Source organism: Pleurodeles waltl, chromosome 6, assembly GCF_031143425.1.
Source record: "Pleurodeles waltl isolate 20211129_DDA chromosome 6, aPleWal1.hap1.20221129, whole genome shotgun sequence".
In the NCBI taxonomy this organism is placed as follows: domain Eukaryota; kingdom Metazoa; phylum Chordata; class Amphibia; order Caudata; family Salamandridae; genus Pleurodeles; species Pleurodeles waltl.
The window spans coordinates 133,966,390-133,986,364 of NC_090445.1; the positions used below are offsets into that span (position 1 = coordinate 133,966,390).

Here is a 19,975-nt window from a genome sequence, read left to right on the forward strand (position 1 = left end):
TGGAGTGAGGGCCTTAAAGTTATATTGAGAGTTTCTTTCCATACTGCTCTAGAAATTAAATCATTTGACTCTGGAAGAGTCCTAGGTTTGACAATATTCGTTATGCTATACCCGAGGTGGAATCCGTCTACTGCATCCTGGAGTAAGTCTTCTCTGCCTTCTATTACAACCTTTGACAAGTCAAGCGTACAAAGGAAGTAACTTGATTATTGAATTGGAATGAAATAGAATATTAGACCTCACAATCTCCTTATGTCTTTAATCTCTTATCTGTAGACATTAGGAGTGCTCAGAAACAGACTCACTTGATGTAGTGAGTGATGCATAAAATCCTGTCAAAGACCCTCTAACAAGGCGTGCAATTCAATGAAATGGGCAGACACAAATGCCCAACCTCCAACCACTAGATGTGAGACAGAAAAACGTTTTAGCCATCCCCTAGGAGACGTAATACTATCTTTATTGCCAAAATATGTTGGTTGTGAACTCTGTATTACAAGTCCTGGCAGATTCTACAACACAGTGGCATTTCTTTGGTGGGAGTAACACAAAGTCTCACTGTTGGAACCACTCATACCCCAGTTGCTCTGTAACGTGCAAGATAGAAATGGCTGAACCAGAAGAAATAATTTATATTAATCCCAGCACCCTCTTCTGACAAATTATGTGTGCTTGTGCGGTCACCATTTGAACATATTACTCAGCTAATTTTGTACAGTGATGTGAAGAACTTAAATAAAACTAAACACAGATAGTAAATATGTGATAAGAAAAGAGAACTATAAATCCAACAATCTTTTGAGTTTACTAATGGGGGCGAGAACACCCAGTCTTCAAGTTCACTCACTAAAATGAGAAAGTTATGGACTTTGAAACAAGGAGTCTACTCTTGCTTCACCAAATCGTTTGATCATGGTCAAGTCATATCCTTCCCATGCCTTTGTCCCCTTCATTGCCACAATAGGATAGAAGTGGGCAAGCCACTCCAAGCTGTAGTCATATGCCTGGCTCTGCCCAGTTTGTAGTTCTCTTGGATCCGTTATCACAAAACGAGTCAAGTTTTCTTGTGGCTTCTGTCTGCCACCCACACTGTAACTTTGTGTGCTAAGAATTAAAGACCGAGCACTAACTTTTGATGTAAAACAAGATTGAGCGATACCTGTCTAGTGGCCGATGCGCATTGTGAAACCAGAAAACCTGAGATTAATCCTGGCCTCTTATGTTTCACCAACTTATGTGAATCTAAGTTTTTTTTAATTTTACTTTCCCCTCTTGTTCCTATCACATATGAGAACACTTTGAAATATGTAGTTCAGGATGTGTGCTCTACAAAAACGTCTCTTGTGTTAGACATAATAGACCATAATTTTGTTGCATCTATATTACCAACCTAGACCAAACAGAGGGTGCAACTAGCTTTCCTGTTGGTTCACCAGTGTCATTGTTAGAAATGGGCTACGGGTACATTTTTTAAAGTTCATGTTTGAAAACTATCACTTCTAATAAATAATGTCATGCATGCATTGATCTCATATATTGATATAATCTGATGTACTAATGTCCCACATGTTCGAGAACAAAGCTTTTCTGAATTTTGAAGAGCCAGTATCATATTTTTACATGTTTGCAGCAGGATGTCTTTAAATATGAAGCTGATTCTAAAGATAAATGTTGCAGGAGAACTTCTGCTGCTGTTTTCCGTATTGTTTTTATGAGTGTAAAGACAGATGTAGATTACATAAAAGCATGTTTATTAATGCCATGTGTTAGACCTGGCATCTTGAGGGTGGCCTTATTCCAGACTTTTTGCCTTTACCTCCTGTTTTCATGCTGTAACTTTTTGTTGGCCTTTGGACTCTGAGCCCATGCTAACCAGTGCTAAATTGCATTTGCTTCTCCTCTAAACATGGTAACATTGGTGTATCCACAACTGGCATATTTAATTTACCTGTAAGTCCCTTGTAAAGTGGTATACCATATACCCAGGGCCTGTAAATTAAATGCTACTAGTGGGCCTGCAGCACTGATTGTGCCACCCACTTAAGTAGACCTGTAAACATGTCCCAGGCCTGCCACTGCAGAGCCTGTGTGTACAGTCTCACTGCCACCTCGAGTAGGCATTCATAGGCTCTTGCCAAGCCTTAAACTCCCCTTTTCTTCCATTTAAGTCACCCCTAAAGTAGGCCATAGGTAGCCCATAGGTCAGAGTGTCATGTAATTAAAGGTCAGGACATGTACTCTTTAGTTTTACATATCCTGGTAATGAAAGACTGCCAAAGTCGTTTTTAATTACTGTGAGGACTGGCCCTCTCTTAGGCCAGCATTGGTAACTCCTTAAAATACTTTAAAGCTGTAATTCCTGATCAGAGAGGAGCAGCTGCAGCATGTTTGGTATCATTGGAATGGTAATGATAAATCATCTTTACTATAATTTATTATTACTATTTTACAAATCCCACTTTTAAGAAAGTGGGCATTTCTCTACCCTCACTCCACTGTGTGCCTATAGCCTGTCTCCAGTACACGTCTGGCCTGGGCTAGGTGACAGCTCCACTTGTGCATTCCCTTCAGACACCCACAACACAGTATACACAACTGCATCTTAATTCATCTGCATACTGATGGGTCTTCCTGGGGAGGAGGTTGGGAAGGGCCCACACTTACACTTCAAGGGGTAGTGGCCTGAGCCCACGCAAAGGGGCTGATTACCTCCAACTGATAGTCTGGAGCTGGGCTGAAAGGGGGATCTGTGCACTTCAGTGAATCCTTTTGAAGTCACCCCCCACATCAATGGTCCTTTTTTGTAAAAGTACTAGGTCTCTGACCCCCACAAAATCAGATTACTCCTGGACCTGGAAGAACCTCTTGGAGTAAAGGCTGCTGCACTGAAAGGATTGCCCCATTGCTGTGACTGACTGCTCCCAGGAACTGCTGCCCTGCTTTGCTGCACTGCTCTGACGCCTACTGTCCTCTGCCCTGCCAAGAGGAGCTACAGACTGTACCCAAAGTGACTCTAAGGGCATGCTGGCTTGCCCCCTGTTCTCCCCATAGGTCTCAGGGACATCTAAGACCTAGTGAGCGGCTCTGTGGAACTACCCACAATTGTATTAACTCTGGGAGTGGCTTCACCTGAGTCTGCCGCCCCGTTCATCAACAACTCCGGGAGCACCTTCATCTGTGCCTGTCGCCCTGTTCATTTACAACTCAGGGAGTGGCTTCATCTGAGCCTGCCGCCTCGTTCCGCAAAAGCTCTGAGAGCTATTTTGTCCTAACTTCCCTCCCTGGCCATTAAGGACCTGTGAGTGGCTTGTTCCAGCCCACCATGTCCCAAAGGCTCATGAGTGGCTCCAGTGGCACTCACCTGCTCGTAACCAGAGGAGAACTTTCATGTGCAACTAGCCTAAGTGCGGCACCTGCCTGACCTGCGTGCCCCGCGCCAAGGATTCTCTTCAGGGCGCAGCACCTTTGCTGTTCTCTTTCTGGCACTGCAGTCCACAGGGCCCAGCTTGGTCGCCTTAGTAACAGTGACACCTTAGCAACGGTGACGCGCTGCACTCAGTTAGCCAGCGAGTCGCACCCCCACACAACTCTGCTTTCCTGCTGCAGCTCCGGCCCCAGGTGTTTCCGGGTTAATGGCCTACTGCCGCAGCAGTATATTCCCAGGCAGATTAGACCAGAGCGGTCTTCGAAGGATAAAACACACAGTTGGATTTTTGTTACCTCCACACCCTGGTCGGATCCGAACAGCCCTGACCATACCTCACTACGCTCTTCGCAGTAGGGGAAGCGGGATTTCAGCAATACTGTAAAGACCCTAAAAGAAGTACTGTGTAAGGCGCGCTTGCCTTGACGAACTGTAATGTGAATTTCTTGTGATATATTTATTGGATTTTGTCAGTGTGGTCTAGAGTTAGACAGATAAATAATCTCTATTTTTTATAAACCTGTGTGGAGTCGTTTTGTGATGTTTTCATTGTGACTGCTGCGTGTGTGTTGCACAAATACTTTGTACATTGCCTTCTAAGTTAAGCCTGCCTGTTCTGTGACAGGCTACCAGAGGGCGAGCACAGGTTAATATAGGTTGTCTATTTGACTTAACCCTGACTAGGATTGTGGTCCCTACTTTAATAGGGTGCATACATCTGCCAACTAGCGACCCAATTTCTAACACATCTATTTAGTTTTATAGTGTGTACTAATTTAGGGGAACAGGGGGAGTACTTACTGGCTTCTGCCACCCCATAGCCTAGAATGCCACAATCAGCACAGGTCAATTCACTGGTGCTAGCTTGGGAAGAGGGTAACCCCTAATTTGTGGCTTCAGTGACTAAGCTGTTGATCCTCATCACTGACCCAAACATCTATATGTGTCACAACCACACATGAATCATGTGTCCATATACCGGTCCCACCCCCAGCAGTGTTGAGTGAAGGACACACTGATTAGATCCCTATTTACCTTGAGTGTTAGTGGTGATAGAGCATCAGGCTTGTTGAACGTGTAAGGATCACCACTTATGCTAGAATCACAGTGCATTTCTTGGTAGCATGTGGGTCTTAATGGCTGGCTACAAACCATTTCACCATCGGCCAGTCAGTAGCTCAGCTTCATTTCAGGCCTGTAAAGGGGAGGGAAGAATCATCGGGGGCACCTTAATTAAAGTATAGGCCTTTGGGCCTGCCAGTATCACAATGAGCATTTTCCAGAACCCCCTGTTCTCTGTATCACTGGCGCTCAAGCAAAGTGCAGTCCTTGCATAGGTGATCCATCCCTTTCGCCTTTTTGTCTGCCATCAAGGTGGTCAATCCTTGTCCCGAGTAAACCCCTGTCAGTCGGCACTGCTACAGGCCTCACACCGCAGGCAGAGCAGTCTCTGTCGTCTTTTAGTTCTTCCCAGTAGCCAGTATGCCTTGCTTCAGGTTGGCTGCTCCAGGAACAGTGCTCACAAACAGTACCTTCAGGGCTTCCACGATTGCGACTTGCTGGGCAGGATCCACTTCTAACCAGCCTCAGCAACCGCTTTGTAGTATTCCAATGGGATCTGATCCTGAAATTCAAGAACGCTGACGTCTGTGTTGCCATGGCCCTTCAAAGTGCTAGGGGAGAGCAGTCACGGTCTCACCCTTATACTCGGTGTGGCATTTGGACCAGATGTCAACAGATCATTGCATCTTGTGCATGCTCCTGTGGGAGCTCATTCATCCACATCCAGCGGCATTGGCTGCAGGCCACACCCTCTTTACTGCAAATGTTATACATTGGTGAAAAAACACATCTATTATGTCCACTCGTCTCAGAATGAGGCCTTTATTTTATTGCATTAGAATATTGGAGGGGTGGGGTGAGCTGTAGCCAATGCTCTTAAATGTGGAGCTTCTCTTGGTGCTTTGGAATAAGCTAAGGTAGAAATAGGATTTGGTATAGATAAGGTGCCTCCTCCTGCTGATGACTTTCCATCCAATGTTTCTACAGGTGCCACTGCCAGAGGAAATCCAGAGTTCTCCTGGAGACACTGAAATCCACCGAATTGAAGCAGAGGACGTCGCTAGCCACTTGACTGTATTCCATTGGGAGCTCTTCAGCTGTGTCCACGAGGTGAGAATGCCTTGTGACATCCAGTTGTTTAGGATTCACTGAAGTATTAGTATTTGTGTTTTTGTGCTACACTGACCTCTAGGGCTGTGTGGTAATCTTGTCACAAGTTTATACATCTGAATGGCCCCTTGGGCTTTAGGCAAAGTCCTGTAGATGTCAGACGCTAGACATGCAACTGACCCGCTCTCTCCCTCATGGCAGGTTGTCTTTCTTAAACACCAAGACTCATTTTCCAGCAACAGCTAAACCCTGTATTACAATCTTAAAAATATGTGATGGGAGACATACACCCATACTTTCTGGAGGTATTGTGAGGCTGGAGGTTGTTTCTCTGTGTCTTCTTAAATGAATATGTGCTAACGAAAAAGATAAAACAAAGTCCTATTTTTTTACTTGTTCTGAAAAGTTTAGTAACATAATGTCTAAAGTCCTGTGCCCAAAGTTTGGCTTACGGTGATGACAGTTGGATAAAAAAAGAAATGTCTTGAAGTCACCAAGCTACTATTTTCTGTGGTTGCTTACCTGATTACAAATCGTCTCTTCTGAACGATGAAGAGAAGATAAAGCAGTGGTAAAAGAAGGCACACCTAAAAAAAAAACTCAAAAGAGCAACATTCTGATAACTAATATCCACAATACTAAAGATTTATTTAAAGAAATAAAGTATGTACAAAAAGGCAGAGAAATTGCCTGTCTTAATGGAAGTAGGGTAGGCAGGAAGGAAAGTAAGAAGGGCTCTTTGGTGACAGTCTTGATGTTCATAAGGCGATGCCCGGTTTATCTACGAGAAGATGCCCTCCTGGTCTGTATTAAGATGCTTTGTTGATCCATAATTTGACCATAAAATGATGCTTTTTTTATCCATGAGAAGTCACCCTCTTGGTCCATGAGAAGACACTCTCTTGGTCCATGAGAAGACACTCTCTTGGTCCATGAGAAAGACACCTCCTTGGTCCATGAGAAAGACGCCCTCTAGGTCCATATGAGAAGACGCCCTCTGGGTCCATATGAGAAGACGCCCTCTGGGTCCATATGAGAAGACGCCCTCTGGGTCCATATGAGAAGACGCCCTTTAGGTCCATATGAGAAGACGCCCTCTTGGTCCATGAGAAGATGCCCTCTTGATCCATAAGAAGATGCTTTCTTGATCCATGAGAAGATGCTTTCTTGATCCATGAGAAGATGCTTTCTTGATCCATGAGAAGATGCTTTCTTGATCCATATGAAGATGCTCTCTTGATCCATATGAAGATGAAGATGCTCTCTTGATCCATATGAAGATGCCCTCTTGATCCATATGAAGATGCTCTCTTGATCCATATGAAGATGCTTTCTTGATCCATATGAAGATGCTTTCTTGATCATTCTGAAGATTATTTCTTGGTCCAGATTAAGAAACCCTCTTGGCCTAGCACGACCCAAGACAATTTGTTGAAACCTGTCCTAAAGATCAACAACATGAAGTCCTCTTGAACCTGCACTGCACCTCAGTAAATCTCTATAATTCAAAAATATTGTTTTTTTCGTAGGGATTAAATGGTTTCAAAATTGGATTATTTATGATTGGCGGGCTATTGCTGTGGGGGAGGAGTTGTGTTGATTCAGTGGTGGGTAAATGCTGCTCTCAGGCAATTTGCTGGTAGGATGTAGCTTTGGACAACACCCTCCGAATGTTTCTGCATGGCCAGCCTGGAAACAAACTTCGTGGATGGATATGAAAACACTTGCTATTGCTACTTAAATTAAATTCTTGTTTGAAGGAACAAATGGTGCCCCAGACTAACACAGTTCATGTGTTGAAGCACTCAGCACCTCCTCTGTATCACGGTGGTCGTCTCACTCTGTCCAGCCATTGGATTCAAATGACCATTGATGACACTGATAAAGATATGTGCTGTCAGTATCTATATCCTGCAGCTACTGCTCCAAACGGTTTGCTGACCCACAGACCTCCCAAAGCCATTGATGTCTTCGTTCTAGTCCAGAGACACCAGTGTTGATTCTTTGTCCTGAGGCATTGATCCTAAGTAAGCTGTAAACTCTGCTGGTTGTTTTAAATATAGGATCCTTCTTGACCTTCTCTACTCCTAGAGAGACAAATAAATGGGGTTCTTCAAGACAGGAGGTCATGAAAGGTATCTGGGGAGTCCTGTCTCTGGCCACACAGATGAGCTCAACAACTGAGTCACTGTCACATCAAAACAAGGAGAAATGCATTGCTGGTTTGCATTGAGTCTTGGTGGCACTGCTGGTATTGTGCTATGGGAAGGAATGTACAGAAGAGAGTTTTAGCCAGTAGCCTTGTTTGCACATCTGTTTCAAACAATAAACATATTCTGAACCTCTGGTGCCATCCCTGAACAAGTGTATAGACTGCTGCCCCAGGTCACTCTGCAGTTGCAGTCATAAGAGTGGCCACTGTTTGGTGTGGGGGAGGCCACTCGCATGAAAACAAAAATATGCATTAAATTAAGTTGTTTTAAGGGCAGACATATATCTTACAAATCCCATCATATTTATTGTTTAAAAGAATTTGTGCTTTTAAGAAAGCAAATTTCAATGTATTGATGCTAGTTTAATTGGTCATTTGGACTACTTGTGGAACCTTGGGTGGGTAGAATAGCTGTTGAGCTCTCTATGCCTTGCTGACGCCCCCATATACATAAACGCATTGTTGTTGCCTGTTACATTCCAAGAACACTTGGAAGGGAACAAAACACTCCATGTCACCTCCTTGCACCCTTTCACCTTAAGAGGGCGGGGCTTTGGCTCCATCCCTAGCAGCAGTGCAGGAGGTAAGAAGCTTTGTGCATCCTGGTCCCACTGCCAACTCCAGGGAGGGAAACAACTCCACCCAATTCACTCAGATTCTGTAACCCTCTCCAGGCCCTTGTGCTGCATAGAGAACAACTGCACCTCTTCTCCCCTCAGGTGTGTACACCCCCTGACTTCACAGTCTCCTCCTCTTTTACTCTCTCTTTTTCTTCCATTCTTGAGTCTTTCAATCTGGACCTCCAGTTTGCTGCAGGTTTCAGTTCCTGCCACTCATTGCATCTTCTCCCCTCCAAACGCTGCAGGTGGAGTTTGTGGACTACGTCTTCCATGGAGAGAGGGGCCGAAGGGAGACCGCAAACCTGGAGCTGCTTCTGCAGAGGTGCAGTGAGGTGCAGCACTGGATCACCACCGAGGTCCTGCTGTGCGAGTCTGTAGGGAAGCGGGCCCAGCTGCTGAAGAAGTTCATTAAGACAGCTGCAATGTAAGTGAAACCCTTCACTTTATCAGTGTGACTGGGCGTGCCTGATGGTGCAGAGTCTAATGTGGTTGTGGATGCAGAACCAGCTGCAGTTGAAGGAATGCAGTCGCTTGTGTTTTGAGGTGCAGACTTTTCTGCAGCTGTGGATGTAAACCATTGTGGTGTTGGTGGATAAGCTCTGGTGCATGGTGGTGCATTCAGACGAACTGGCCATTCAGACACCTGTGGAGTTACCGTGGTGGACAGCAGGTGTGGGAGCTGCTTTCAGAGAAGGATGAGGTTCCATGACCCAGCCATGCCCCAATGGCCGCATCCTTGTTGTGGCCTTCTGCTGTGTGTGGCCAGGCTGCATTTTTGCAAAGGCTGATTGTGTATAATGCTTTATATGGTTGGGAGGTAACCATCTCCTTGGTGCAGATAAGTGAAACGACCAAAGCAGAATTTAAAAAGAGGAGTGAAAAGAGCTCCATGAAGAGGACAACAGAGGAAGCAGGAAGTAGAAGAGAGGAGATGGCAGCATGAGGAAACATGGGTGTAAAGGCATGGAATTTGACATGTAGTGTTGCAAAAGTGTGATTGTCTTTTCTTTTTAATGGGGAATGTCATAGACTAGTTGGCCTGCAGTTTCAGTTTAAACATACACATACATAAAGGCATATGCCTGTTCATGCTGAAACCTATGACCCCCAATCTGATTAAAAAAATTCAAAAATCCATGACCATTTTATTCTGTGCTTCATTGAAAATGCAGTAGATTGATGAAAATGTATACTGCAGTACTGGCGAAAATAGCGCTAACGGACTACCTCTATACCGTCTTGCTAATACCAAATTTTGACTTGGATCTATTGTTTTCATTGCAGGTTTCTGAACTAAAAATTACTCATAGCAACCTTTTTTATAACAGCGTTTTTTAAATCCAAAATCTATTTCCAACATCAGAAATTGTAGACCGAGTTTCAAAACATTACAGAATTCGAAGCTGACATTTAAAATATTTCCAAATACCAGCCTTTCAAATCCAACACCAGCTCAAGCACTTACTTGAGTCAAAGTCTTATCACTCCGTCCCAGAATCACTTCAGGGCGAATTGTATTCTGGGAGACTGCCGTCTTCTTCCTCTGCATTTTAAAGGCTTCGTAATGTCTCCGGTAGAACCTTGATGAAGGGAGAATGACGTCTTCCGAAAAAAAGCTATATTCCCATGCGCAAAAAACATGTGTGTGGAACTTCCCAGGCGCTACCTCACCAAACCCCATTACTTTATGTGGAAAGACAAGTCTTCATCAGACAAAATTTCAAGATTGTGAAATTCTGGCACGAGTTTGGAGAAAGCACCAAGAGAATCTGGTTAAAGGTTTTCATTCCCGAATTTTGTTTTCACAAATAAGATCTTCGGTTGCCATTCAGGTTCATAAAGTTAAAGAGCATCCATTCTGCAACCACTGAGTCAGGATCTTAGGAGGAGCAGCAGTGAATGGTTGGAAGAGTTGATACTTAGCTGAAACCTGGTGTCAGCATAGGTAAGACCAGAAGACATTGGTATCCAAAACTTGAACTTAGTTTGGCCAGGATACTCGTGTATTTGTTGAACAACAGTGGGTTAAGTGAGAAATTGTAAGAACTGCCTACCTCCCCCACTCCAAGGCTAGGCTGCATGGAGTACACCTGAATGGGCCCAGCATCTCCTTTTGAGTTATATCAACCAAAACCTCCACAGCCCACATCCAGCAGGCACGGTCCCAGGATCTCCTGCTCCAAGGTATTACATGCGGCCAAAACATGAAATGCAGTGGCCACTTCTCAGCCGTGCACAGGTCAGCAGTGTTAAAAGGAAAGATTCTTTATAGCCTTTCCTCTCGCCAAGCTGATTGCCAGCAGTGATTGCAAATTCTCAGGGATTCAAGCAAGCGCATCAATCCAGCTAAAGTCTGTGCTACTTTAGGGAGTTACCTCACATTTCGTGTAGTGTTCCCAATAATTCTGGGGATGCCAGGGGACCTGCTGACATTTGGGGGCAATTGGAGCTGACAGCCCTGACGTCCTTCTTTGCCCATAAATTCCTTGTGGTGAGGCCAGCGTTGGAGTTCAGTGTCATCCAAATCAGGGTTCATGAAGTCCTCCAGGCTGCCCAGGATTTGCCCTGATAAGTGCGATCCCCATTCTCTGTGTATGTTCACTAGAGCTGCTAAGAACTATAGCTGTCCTCTGCTGTGTGGACGCCTCATGATCTTGCCAGTGATGGGAAGACGAGAGAGATGATGGGGAGATGGGACTAGGCTTCCAGGGCCACTGGGCAGACTATATAGAGCAATCAGGTGGGACTCCTGATAGCCTGGAGAGGTGTAGACTAGTGGAGCAGGCAAAAGATTCACCTTTGGCCAGTAGTACCCACATAGGATCGCCCCAGGGGCCACTTGCAACACACCCTCTCATTCTGTCTGCAGAATTACAGAGGGCCCTCAGTATCACGTCAGCCCCGTTGACATGGGCAGAACAGCTATAGCGAGGATCTCACAGATGGCGGAGTTTTTTTTTTAGAACTATCAAGCTTATCCCGGGGATTGCAATGAAAGCCTGAAATCAAGCTTATAGTTCTTAATGCCAGGGAGGCATATCTCGAGAATTAAAGAATAATGCACGACCAGCAGAGCGAATCTGTGTGCACTGGTACTAATAGCAGAAAGGGCTGAAGGGGGAGGTGGTTTTTAGCACTTGACCCATTTGCAGCTCCCTAGCATTGACACCCACCCACCCACCCACCCACATGTACATAGACCTCAGAAAGCATCCTTGTGTTTCACAGTTCCCCGTTTTTAGCCACAGTCTCCAATTCACGCAACTGCATTGCCTCCCCTCTCCTGGGCCTCGCTCACAACTCTTCCCCTGGTGGTGTACTTTCTCAAAGTCCACCATGAAAAAGAGGACCAGGAAATCCAAAGCAGTTGTGGCAAATGCATTGCAAAGTAGTGCCATGGCCTGTATGCGTGAAAAAGCCCGGTTTACTCTTTAAGTTCTGTTTTTTCAGTTTTGCATTCATAATGCGAAAAACAAAACTACAGGTAGATGAGTGCCAAGAAATAAAAAAAATAGTACAGGATGAGCTACTTGTGTCCGACATAGAAAACGTTGTGTGATGCAAAAAAACAGCCCAGAAGCTTCGTGGTGCCACCGCTCAACTACACTCAACTTTCCATGCGCAAAAAGAAATAGAGAAGGGACCATCAAGTTCTATTGTTTCTAATGTATTGCTTCAGTTCTGAATGCCCCTTTCATTTTCAGGTATCGATATAGATATTTTGGTTTTCTTTTTCAAAATCTGCTGACTTGAGTCAACCTCAGATGCAAGTTTGCTTCTTTGGGTTGACCAATCCTTTAGTTAATATGCGTCAATTTTCATTTTGTTAAAACTTTCTTTGAAACTTGCAGGGATAGATCCTGTCTTAATAGGGCCTCTAATGTTTTCCTTTAGGGCCCCATGGTTGTTCATGCTATACACATGGCTTACCTCCTGATGTATTTTATATTTAAATAAAAGTGCTTCATTATTTGTACACTTCTTATTATACCCATAATTTGTTTACCTACCTCATTAATTAACAGAAGACGTAACCTAGCCATTGGCTTTATTGTTCCTTAAATTATTCACAATTGTATACTGTTTTTAGGTTTTTTGGGTGATTTTCATCATATGAGCTCTAACCAAAGTATACGTTAGATGGAACTATTGGCATCCATACATGCAAAAAAACGCTCTGTGCCATACAGATGTCTAAGTGTTTGCCACCTCAGCAGTTCATACAGTCAGCCTGTGTTGACATGTCTATATGCTCTTGTCAATGTGCGTGTCAAGCATCTAGGTAAAATTAACTTAAACCTACATAATGGGTAAAGATTTGTCACATTAGAACAACCATCTGAAGCTGTGCTATGGACATCCACAGACCCCAGCAGAAAGAAACAAACAGCCATATCCTTCAGCAAACACATAATTATGCACGTTTTGCTCTATACATGTCAATTATTGGATCTAACCTGTCATTTGTAATATAATCTATCACCAGACTGTTCCATTCTGTACTCCAGCTTTGCCATCCAGTATGATTCGCCTCTAAATAAAAAAATCTAGTACAGTAATATCAAGAGAGTACTTTGACTCCAGTCAGCAAAAATCATAAAACCATAAATAGTAACCATGTCCTAAAAGCGCATTGTCAATGTGACATGCAACTGTTCTCTAGCGATTAATGGATCTTAGACTTCAGACAAGAACCTGAATATTGCTAAGCCAAGAAGGGCCTTCAGGAAGTTGAATTCTCACATGTGTTGTGCGAACTGTAGAATTATCACGCGTGTTGTGAGAATTGTAGAGTTTTTCACACTGGCACAAATTAGTCTTTAATTAATAATGCTAGTATTAGTAAGATTGTTATTGTAGCATGGGAAAATACATATTCCACGATTTTTCAATCGAGCCAAATTCTTATTCTAATCAATGTATCGGAATTAACAAGGTGAAACATGGAGGGTCGGATCCGTGAACCTACATTGGACAACTCTGGTTTTCGAGGAACAAACCCCAAACTATTTTTGTGTTATCTCTATTGTGATGTAAAGTGAACATTGCAAAATTGAATCCAAATGTTTCTGAAAGTTACACGCATCTAGTTAGAAGTTTCTTAATTTGTGAAACATTATCTCGTCGTGAAACATTATCGTGTTGTTTGTGCCACTACCTCCCAATGGTAGAATACGCCACCGTTGCATTGTGAAGTTAATGTATCATTTCATCTTCCACGCCCCGCTTCAGTGCTTTACACTCTATGTAGTTTCATGTAAACCAAAAAGGACAGAAAGAGACTCCATGTTTCTGTCTTTTTGCATAGTGCTTACCTGTGATGCTTTGACTACCTACAGATGCAAGCAGAACCAGGATATGCTGTCCTTCTTCGCTGTTGTCATGGGTCTTGACAATGCTGCGGTCAGCCGCCTGCGCCTCACATGGGAGGTAGGTGGTTCGGTGTGGGTGTTTTGGGGTTTTGATGCATTTCATCTTCACATTGGAGGCCTTGAATCTTTGTGACTTGCGTAACATGAACCCAACGCTGAGGACTCTACAAGAGGGAGAAGCGCCCTGGGGAGCGGGTACAAACAAATAAAATGGAGAAAATGGGAATCCTGGTCTTCCTATTCCTATTTCTCAGACTGCTGACTTGACTGGTGAATAGATGCAAGTCTGCAGGGATAGAAAAGGTTTGGGGGTGGTATATTGTGAGTGATGGGGCACAGGGGCTATTGCTTTGTCTGTAGGAAGCCTCAACGGAATAGGAGATCCTTTAGGAAAGCATTCAGTTCTAATGATGTCATTATATAGAAGTACTGCACTAGTCCTAACCCTGTCCTACTTATTTGCCCTTGTGTAACTCCCCCCTCTACTATATGCTACACTCTCAACACACTTTCACCAAGACCCACTTTTCCCTACATCCCACATGCTTCATTCTCCATCATGGTGCCTCCTTCCCCCCTCATTTGTCTCTGAGTTCATCTTTCTGTCTTGCGCCTCTCCTGTAGCCTCCACGAAGACAATCTTTTCTTCCTACAGTTCCTTGCTCTTTCATCTTTATTCCGATGCCTCTCACACACCATTCCCCGCTACCATCCCTCATAACTCATTACACTCCTCCCCTCATACTGACTTAAAACGCATAGATTAATGGTCCATGTGACCCCTGCATCCCCAGGAAACTTGGAATGTGTGATGTTATCACACTTGCATTCTTCATACTTCATCTCATCCAATTCTAATTTAGCTTTTCATTTCAGTTATAATATAATTTCATTGATTTTTTTTTTGTTGATTTTTTTTTAAAGAAAATACCTGGAAAATTTAAGAACCTGTTTCGGAAGTTTGAGAACTTTACGGTGAGTTGTATAAAGATGAAATTTCTCCAGAAGTGTGTGTGTATGTGTGTGTTTTCTTTCCTTTATTATTTTATTGTTTCTGTTATTATTGTTTGCGATACGGTTTATTAATGTAATAGTTAATAAATGTATTGTTTTATAGCTCCAATGATAGTTGCATCTGGCTACCTCGGGGCCCTTCTGTTCTCTGCAGCATTTGATGACCTGCAAGAAACTTTATTGCAGAAATGAAGAGAACCACCCGTGCGGAGTTTTAGATAATAACTTGAGCATGCATCGCACGCCTCTGATGGGTGGCCATTCTCTTGTTCCTCGGCCCCTCACTCTCAATTTGAACATTTTCGTTTCTGAAATTCACATTGTTGTTCAGTTCAAAATAAAGTGTACTTTGAGCACACGTCCATAAAATCATTATCTTAGAAAAACCATACATGTAACACAGAATGTACAATGCTAAAGGACGATATGAAACACATAAAATACTAATTACCGATAATTAACATTTCTGTGATAAAACACAATCTAAACATTTCCAAACTGTAAAAAGAATATATAGTTCCCTACAAGTACCCTTTCGGTAAATAGCTTACTCTTCATTCATATTTAAAGTACATAAATAGAGGCAAATCAAAACAATGTGAGTTCTACCCCTCGGTGTACGATTGATTACAGCTCCTCCTTTTACAAATGTGACCTTAAAAGAGGCAAAGTTATTTATTTCAAAACACCATAAAGAATCCATTGATGAAAAAAGAAGAGCAAAAAAATAAGGAATGAAAGGGAGAGGAAATCTTACAGTGTCCCCTAGATGAAATTTGAAGATGGAAGCAAACGTCCAAGAGAGTATATTGTTGTGATAGAGACTTATAGACTCCTGAGAGCATCTTAAATCCACCTGTCAGCTTCTCTGCCCACAAAGTGTTTAATTTGTGAAAAACTAAAGCTATTTGTCTGGTGAGGTATACTTTCAATGTAGGTGTTGTGTTAAATTTCACTTTTGATTCAGACCTGTGGAAACACAATTTGATCATTGCATTAGAGGTTATCCTGGCATAAAGATCTGAGTGCAACAGTAAGTAGTGACTATTCCAACTACTACAATGGGGCAGTGCTGAGTCCAACCATGTAGTGCTTAACTCTCACTTTAGAATTTTACTACATGGTACATTGCTCTGGTATTTCACCTAATACACCCTCTAAAAAGGGTCATGGTAACCTCATTTCCCTTATTTCATATAAATTAGTGCCAGTGGTAAATTACAGCCCGCCAACAATAATCATTTCCCAGGATTACTGCTAGATGGGAGTCCATCTGTACAGTGCAGGGGACAGCATGGAAGTACCACTGATGTAAATACTGCCAGAGGTAATTACCACCACTCAGTGGGATGTACACCCAATGGAACACCTTTGTAGTTTAAACAAAACTAATGTAGCAAACATTACTGCAGGGAAATACAAATACTGCCAGTCACAAAATAAAATGTAATTTTCGGACCATGACCAGATCCATTTCAATCAGGATAATTTACTCCTGCATTATTGCTACTGTGTTTAGCGACTGCATCTGCTCAAAGCTTAACACTGCAGAAGCTCATTAAGGGTTTTACTTATTCACCCCAAAGCGCAGCATATTTGTGGCAGTAAAATCTGTCAGTTTTCGGTAGTATTTTACCTGTAATTTGATTAACAGTTGTAGTTCATTTACCACTGGAGGTAATTTTTCCCCTAGCGGTAACCCAATGTAGATGATTTTATCACTGGAGTTATTCTTAATGCCCTTTTTTGGGGCCTTCTGAACATGTATCAGATGAATAAAACAAGCAAAAAGAAACTAATATACCACCACAAATATTGAGACATTTTATTTCTGTGACTAAATCCAACATAAATGAATATGGATTTTGTTCCACCCTTGTGCATGCAAACTGTTGGGTTTTGAAGCATTTGCCAATCCATCGGTAGAGCCCTTGTCTCTTAACCTCTAAAGATGTCCTGCTCATCTCCACGCTTCAGAAAGAAGAGCTTCTAAGCACTAGGCCCCGCGTTGTGGAACTCCCTACCAGAATATATCAGAGGAAGCAAGGCTTCGTCATGGTAGCATAAACGTTGCAATCCTACATATTCTCCTGATCCACCAATCTCTCAAGTTCAATTTGGGCACTTCACAGGCATGAAAAGAAGCTAAAGAGCGCTATACCAATAAACACTGATGTTTGCGATCAGTAAAAGCTTCACTCCTGCACACACTGTAGAAGACCTCCTGACCTGGCTGTGAAACTGTCCTTGCACTAGTGCAGCTCCAGGATGGAACGTAGTTGTGTAATGGGATTCCTGTAATGCATGATCTGACAGTAAGAAGGCTGGGGAGCTGCTCAGCTTCACATTCAGTTTGCTCGATTGTGAAAAATCTCAAATCAGTTTGTCCGATTATGTATTTATGGCTCAACGATCATATCTCCGCTAACTTCTTTGTGACTTTTTTCTGCCACTTTGATAATGAGCTATATAGAGGCTGTGGTTCTCTACCTGCAAATTAAACCCTCCCCTCCCCCCCCCCCCCAATTTCAAGCTCTGTAAATTGCCCCAAATAGGAGCCAGTTTGCAATAGATCAGCCACTCTCCAGCGCCTTTGCGTGCATATAACTGTTGTAGGCTGGGGGTGGCTGGGCTTTGGTGCACAGCTTTAAACTTGTACAGTTTTTACGTTTCTGCAGAGTGATCAGTGTGCTATGCATCCTTGCCCAAGAGCCTTCGCTTTGTGTAGAGTAGTATGGGTTCTCTGTGGAGCTTTTCTAGTACGTTGCAGGGTACCTTGAGCACTGCGCGGGTCAGCCTATTGGGGGAGTGGCTCAGTTACTGTGAGGAACGACTCTGCCTCTGTGCACAGTGACTCAGGCCCAGGGATCTGAGTAGTAGGCAGTTATCCGAATATTCACCAAAGTGAGTGAATTCCATCTGGAAGGTCCAGGCGTGCTGCGCCTAGTACGCCCCGGGTACCGTGGCGGTTAGATCCTGGGTACGAGCACAGTGGAGTTCAGGTACTGTCCCCACTGGGCCCATGTACAGCGCCGAGTGTTGCGAAGGGTGATACACTTGCTCTGTGCACTGGCAGGGCTCTCTTGTCTACGTCACCAATGATGTTGTTGCATCTCTTACTTCCTCAGGACCCTTGCAGAAACCACAAGACGTACAGAGACGTGATATCCAGGATGAGGCCTCCTGTAATCCCCTTCGTGCCACTGATTCTGAAAGGTGAGTGGGGACTGACTCCATCCTAGCACTTTTATTATTGTAGGTCAGTCGACCCCTACTCCTCGTTAGAGGTAGGCGCGTCCAGGCAGCGTACTTCTCCATCACTAGCCACTTCTTCCAAAGAGGTTTGACCATCATTTACTGCCATAGGAATAGCTCAGCATTAATGAAACCTTAAGCTAAGGCTGACTCCCATGCGTGGTGCAGGCCGGTGCGTTCCAGGTGTATAGGTAATCTGAAAACCTAACATCCTTATGAAATACAGCTACTTGAATAAGGTTTTGCCATATGTTTGCCCTTTTGACAAATTATGCTTGACTGTGAAGATTTGGTACTGAGGTCGAAGCCCTGAGCTGCCTCTCGTTGAGAATCACTGCCAAGGTAGCTGCTCAGGGGGACAATTTTATCTGACCCTTCGGAAATATTCCATCCTTTCTTTCCGAAACCCTATGATGTACTGTTAGTGACTCATAATCGGCTCTAAAATAGCGCCATTGCTCCCTACATTGGTGCTCCCACAAGGCTTCCCAAGTACCTGTGGACAGTCGACAAAGTATGATTGAGAATAGAGGCACAGGTCTAAAATGGGTCTGGGACCTCACCTCTCTTGCCGAAAACTGATCTTTGCCAGGAGCCATCAAAACTTAAGGCAAAAATAGAAGCTCGTGTTCACAAAATACAGCCTGACGATGCCCCTATGATTTGATTGTCAATATATGTAAATGTCAGTCTTAGCATACTCTATTTTATACCCACAGAAAGTCAATAACAGTTCCAAAAAACAACATAACATGGATAGGAGTTAAAACCTTCAACATATCTTGTTGTAAAAGCCTGAACGCAGTACCATTGCAATATGGGTTGCAGAAAGTGGCTCGAGTCCAAACAAAAACACATCCATTCCAGCAGATTATCAAAATGTATACATCTTTTTCTTGCAGTGCCGTCACCGTCATCCTGCTCCAGGGATCTAATGATTTTTATAGGCATTTGCAAGATATAGGAACTAACAACATCTAAGCGCTATAGGTGCTATCGGTTTTACATCTTGGTAAAGCTGTAAATGACAGTTGAATGTATCATCCAACACACAGTGGTTCCTATTTCCTCAACATCTGCCAACTGCTTGGCTGAGTCAGTCCCTGCAGAATAAGAATCAGGGGCCTACAAAACCTTTTTTAAATCAGTAGTGGGTGTGTATATGTACTGCGAGGTCCCTAAATGTTCACAGTGTGTCACCCTTGATGATGGGCCAATGCATTTGCACTGTAGACAATGTATCAGGTCAAGTTTGATTGAAATTGACAGTTTTGCAAGACCTGTATGCTCTGTTTGCTACAGAAAGGAGGAGTGTTCATATTTCCTAAATGTTTATTCTTTCTTCTCCCTGGATGTCCCCATCTTCAGACCTGACGTTCATAAACGAGAGCAGCAAGACATTCCTTGATGGGCTGGTCAACGTTGAGAAGATGGTGAGTCTCTTACTGCTTTATGCTACTTCTCAATAGTGTATTCATGTAGATATGCAGTACCAACACCAGGGCCTAAAATGCGGCAACAGCTGTCCTTCTAGGTGAATGCTGGGATTGATCTCTTGGTTAATGGATTTACACTTTCTTAAATGTGCATGCTGGGATTGGTCTTTTGGCGCAGATGTATTCTAGGAATAGGTTTCCTGGTGTGTCCTTGATTTGGGCAATCTTGGACATGCATCTTCAAATTCAAGTACAATCTGGTGTTGGTCAACATCAGCAGACACATAATGGCCCCTGGTATGAACGCCTTGTAGAAGGTTAACGCACAGTGGGGAATATATATATATATATGTTCGATGGCATGTGTAGCTGCAGATACACATGCTGTGCACTGTTCCTGCCATCTAGTGTTGGGCTCGGAGTGTTACAAGTTGTTTTTCTTCGAAGAAGTCTTTTCGAGTCACAGGACC

General features: G+C 43.4%; 1 protein-coding gene across 1 annotated transcript in view; it reads left to right on the top strand.

Annotated features, from left to right (window-relative positions):
* The window catches only part of RAPGEFL1 (Rap guanine nucleotide exchange factor like 1), a 180,410-nt gene that overhangs the window by 144,883 nt on the left and 15,552 nt on the right, over nucleotides 1-19,975 (top strand). The window contains exons 8-13 of the mRNA XM_069237579.1: nucleotides 5,474-5,596; nucleotides 8,674-8,852; nucleotides 13,768-13,858; nucleotides 14,725-14,775; nucleotides 17,943-18,030; nucleotides 19,438-19,502. Of these exons, the coding sequence (XP_069093680.1) occupies nucleotides 5,474-5,596; nucleotides 8,674-8,852; nucleotides 13,768-13,858; nucleotides 14,725-14,775; nucleotides 17,943-18,030; nucleotides 19,438-19,502 (597 nt within the window). The remainder of the gene's footprint in view (nucleotides 1-5,473; nucleotides 5,597-8,673; nucleotides 8,853-13,767; nucleotides 13,859-14,724; nucleotides 14,776-17,942; nucleotides 18,031-19,437; nucleotides 19,503-19,975) is intronic.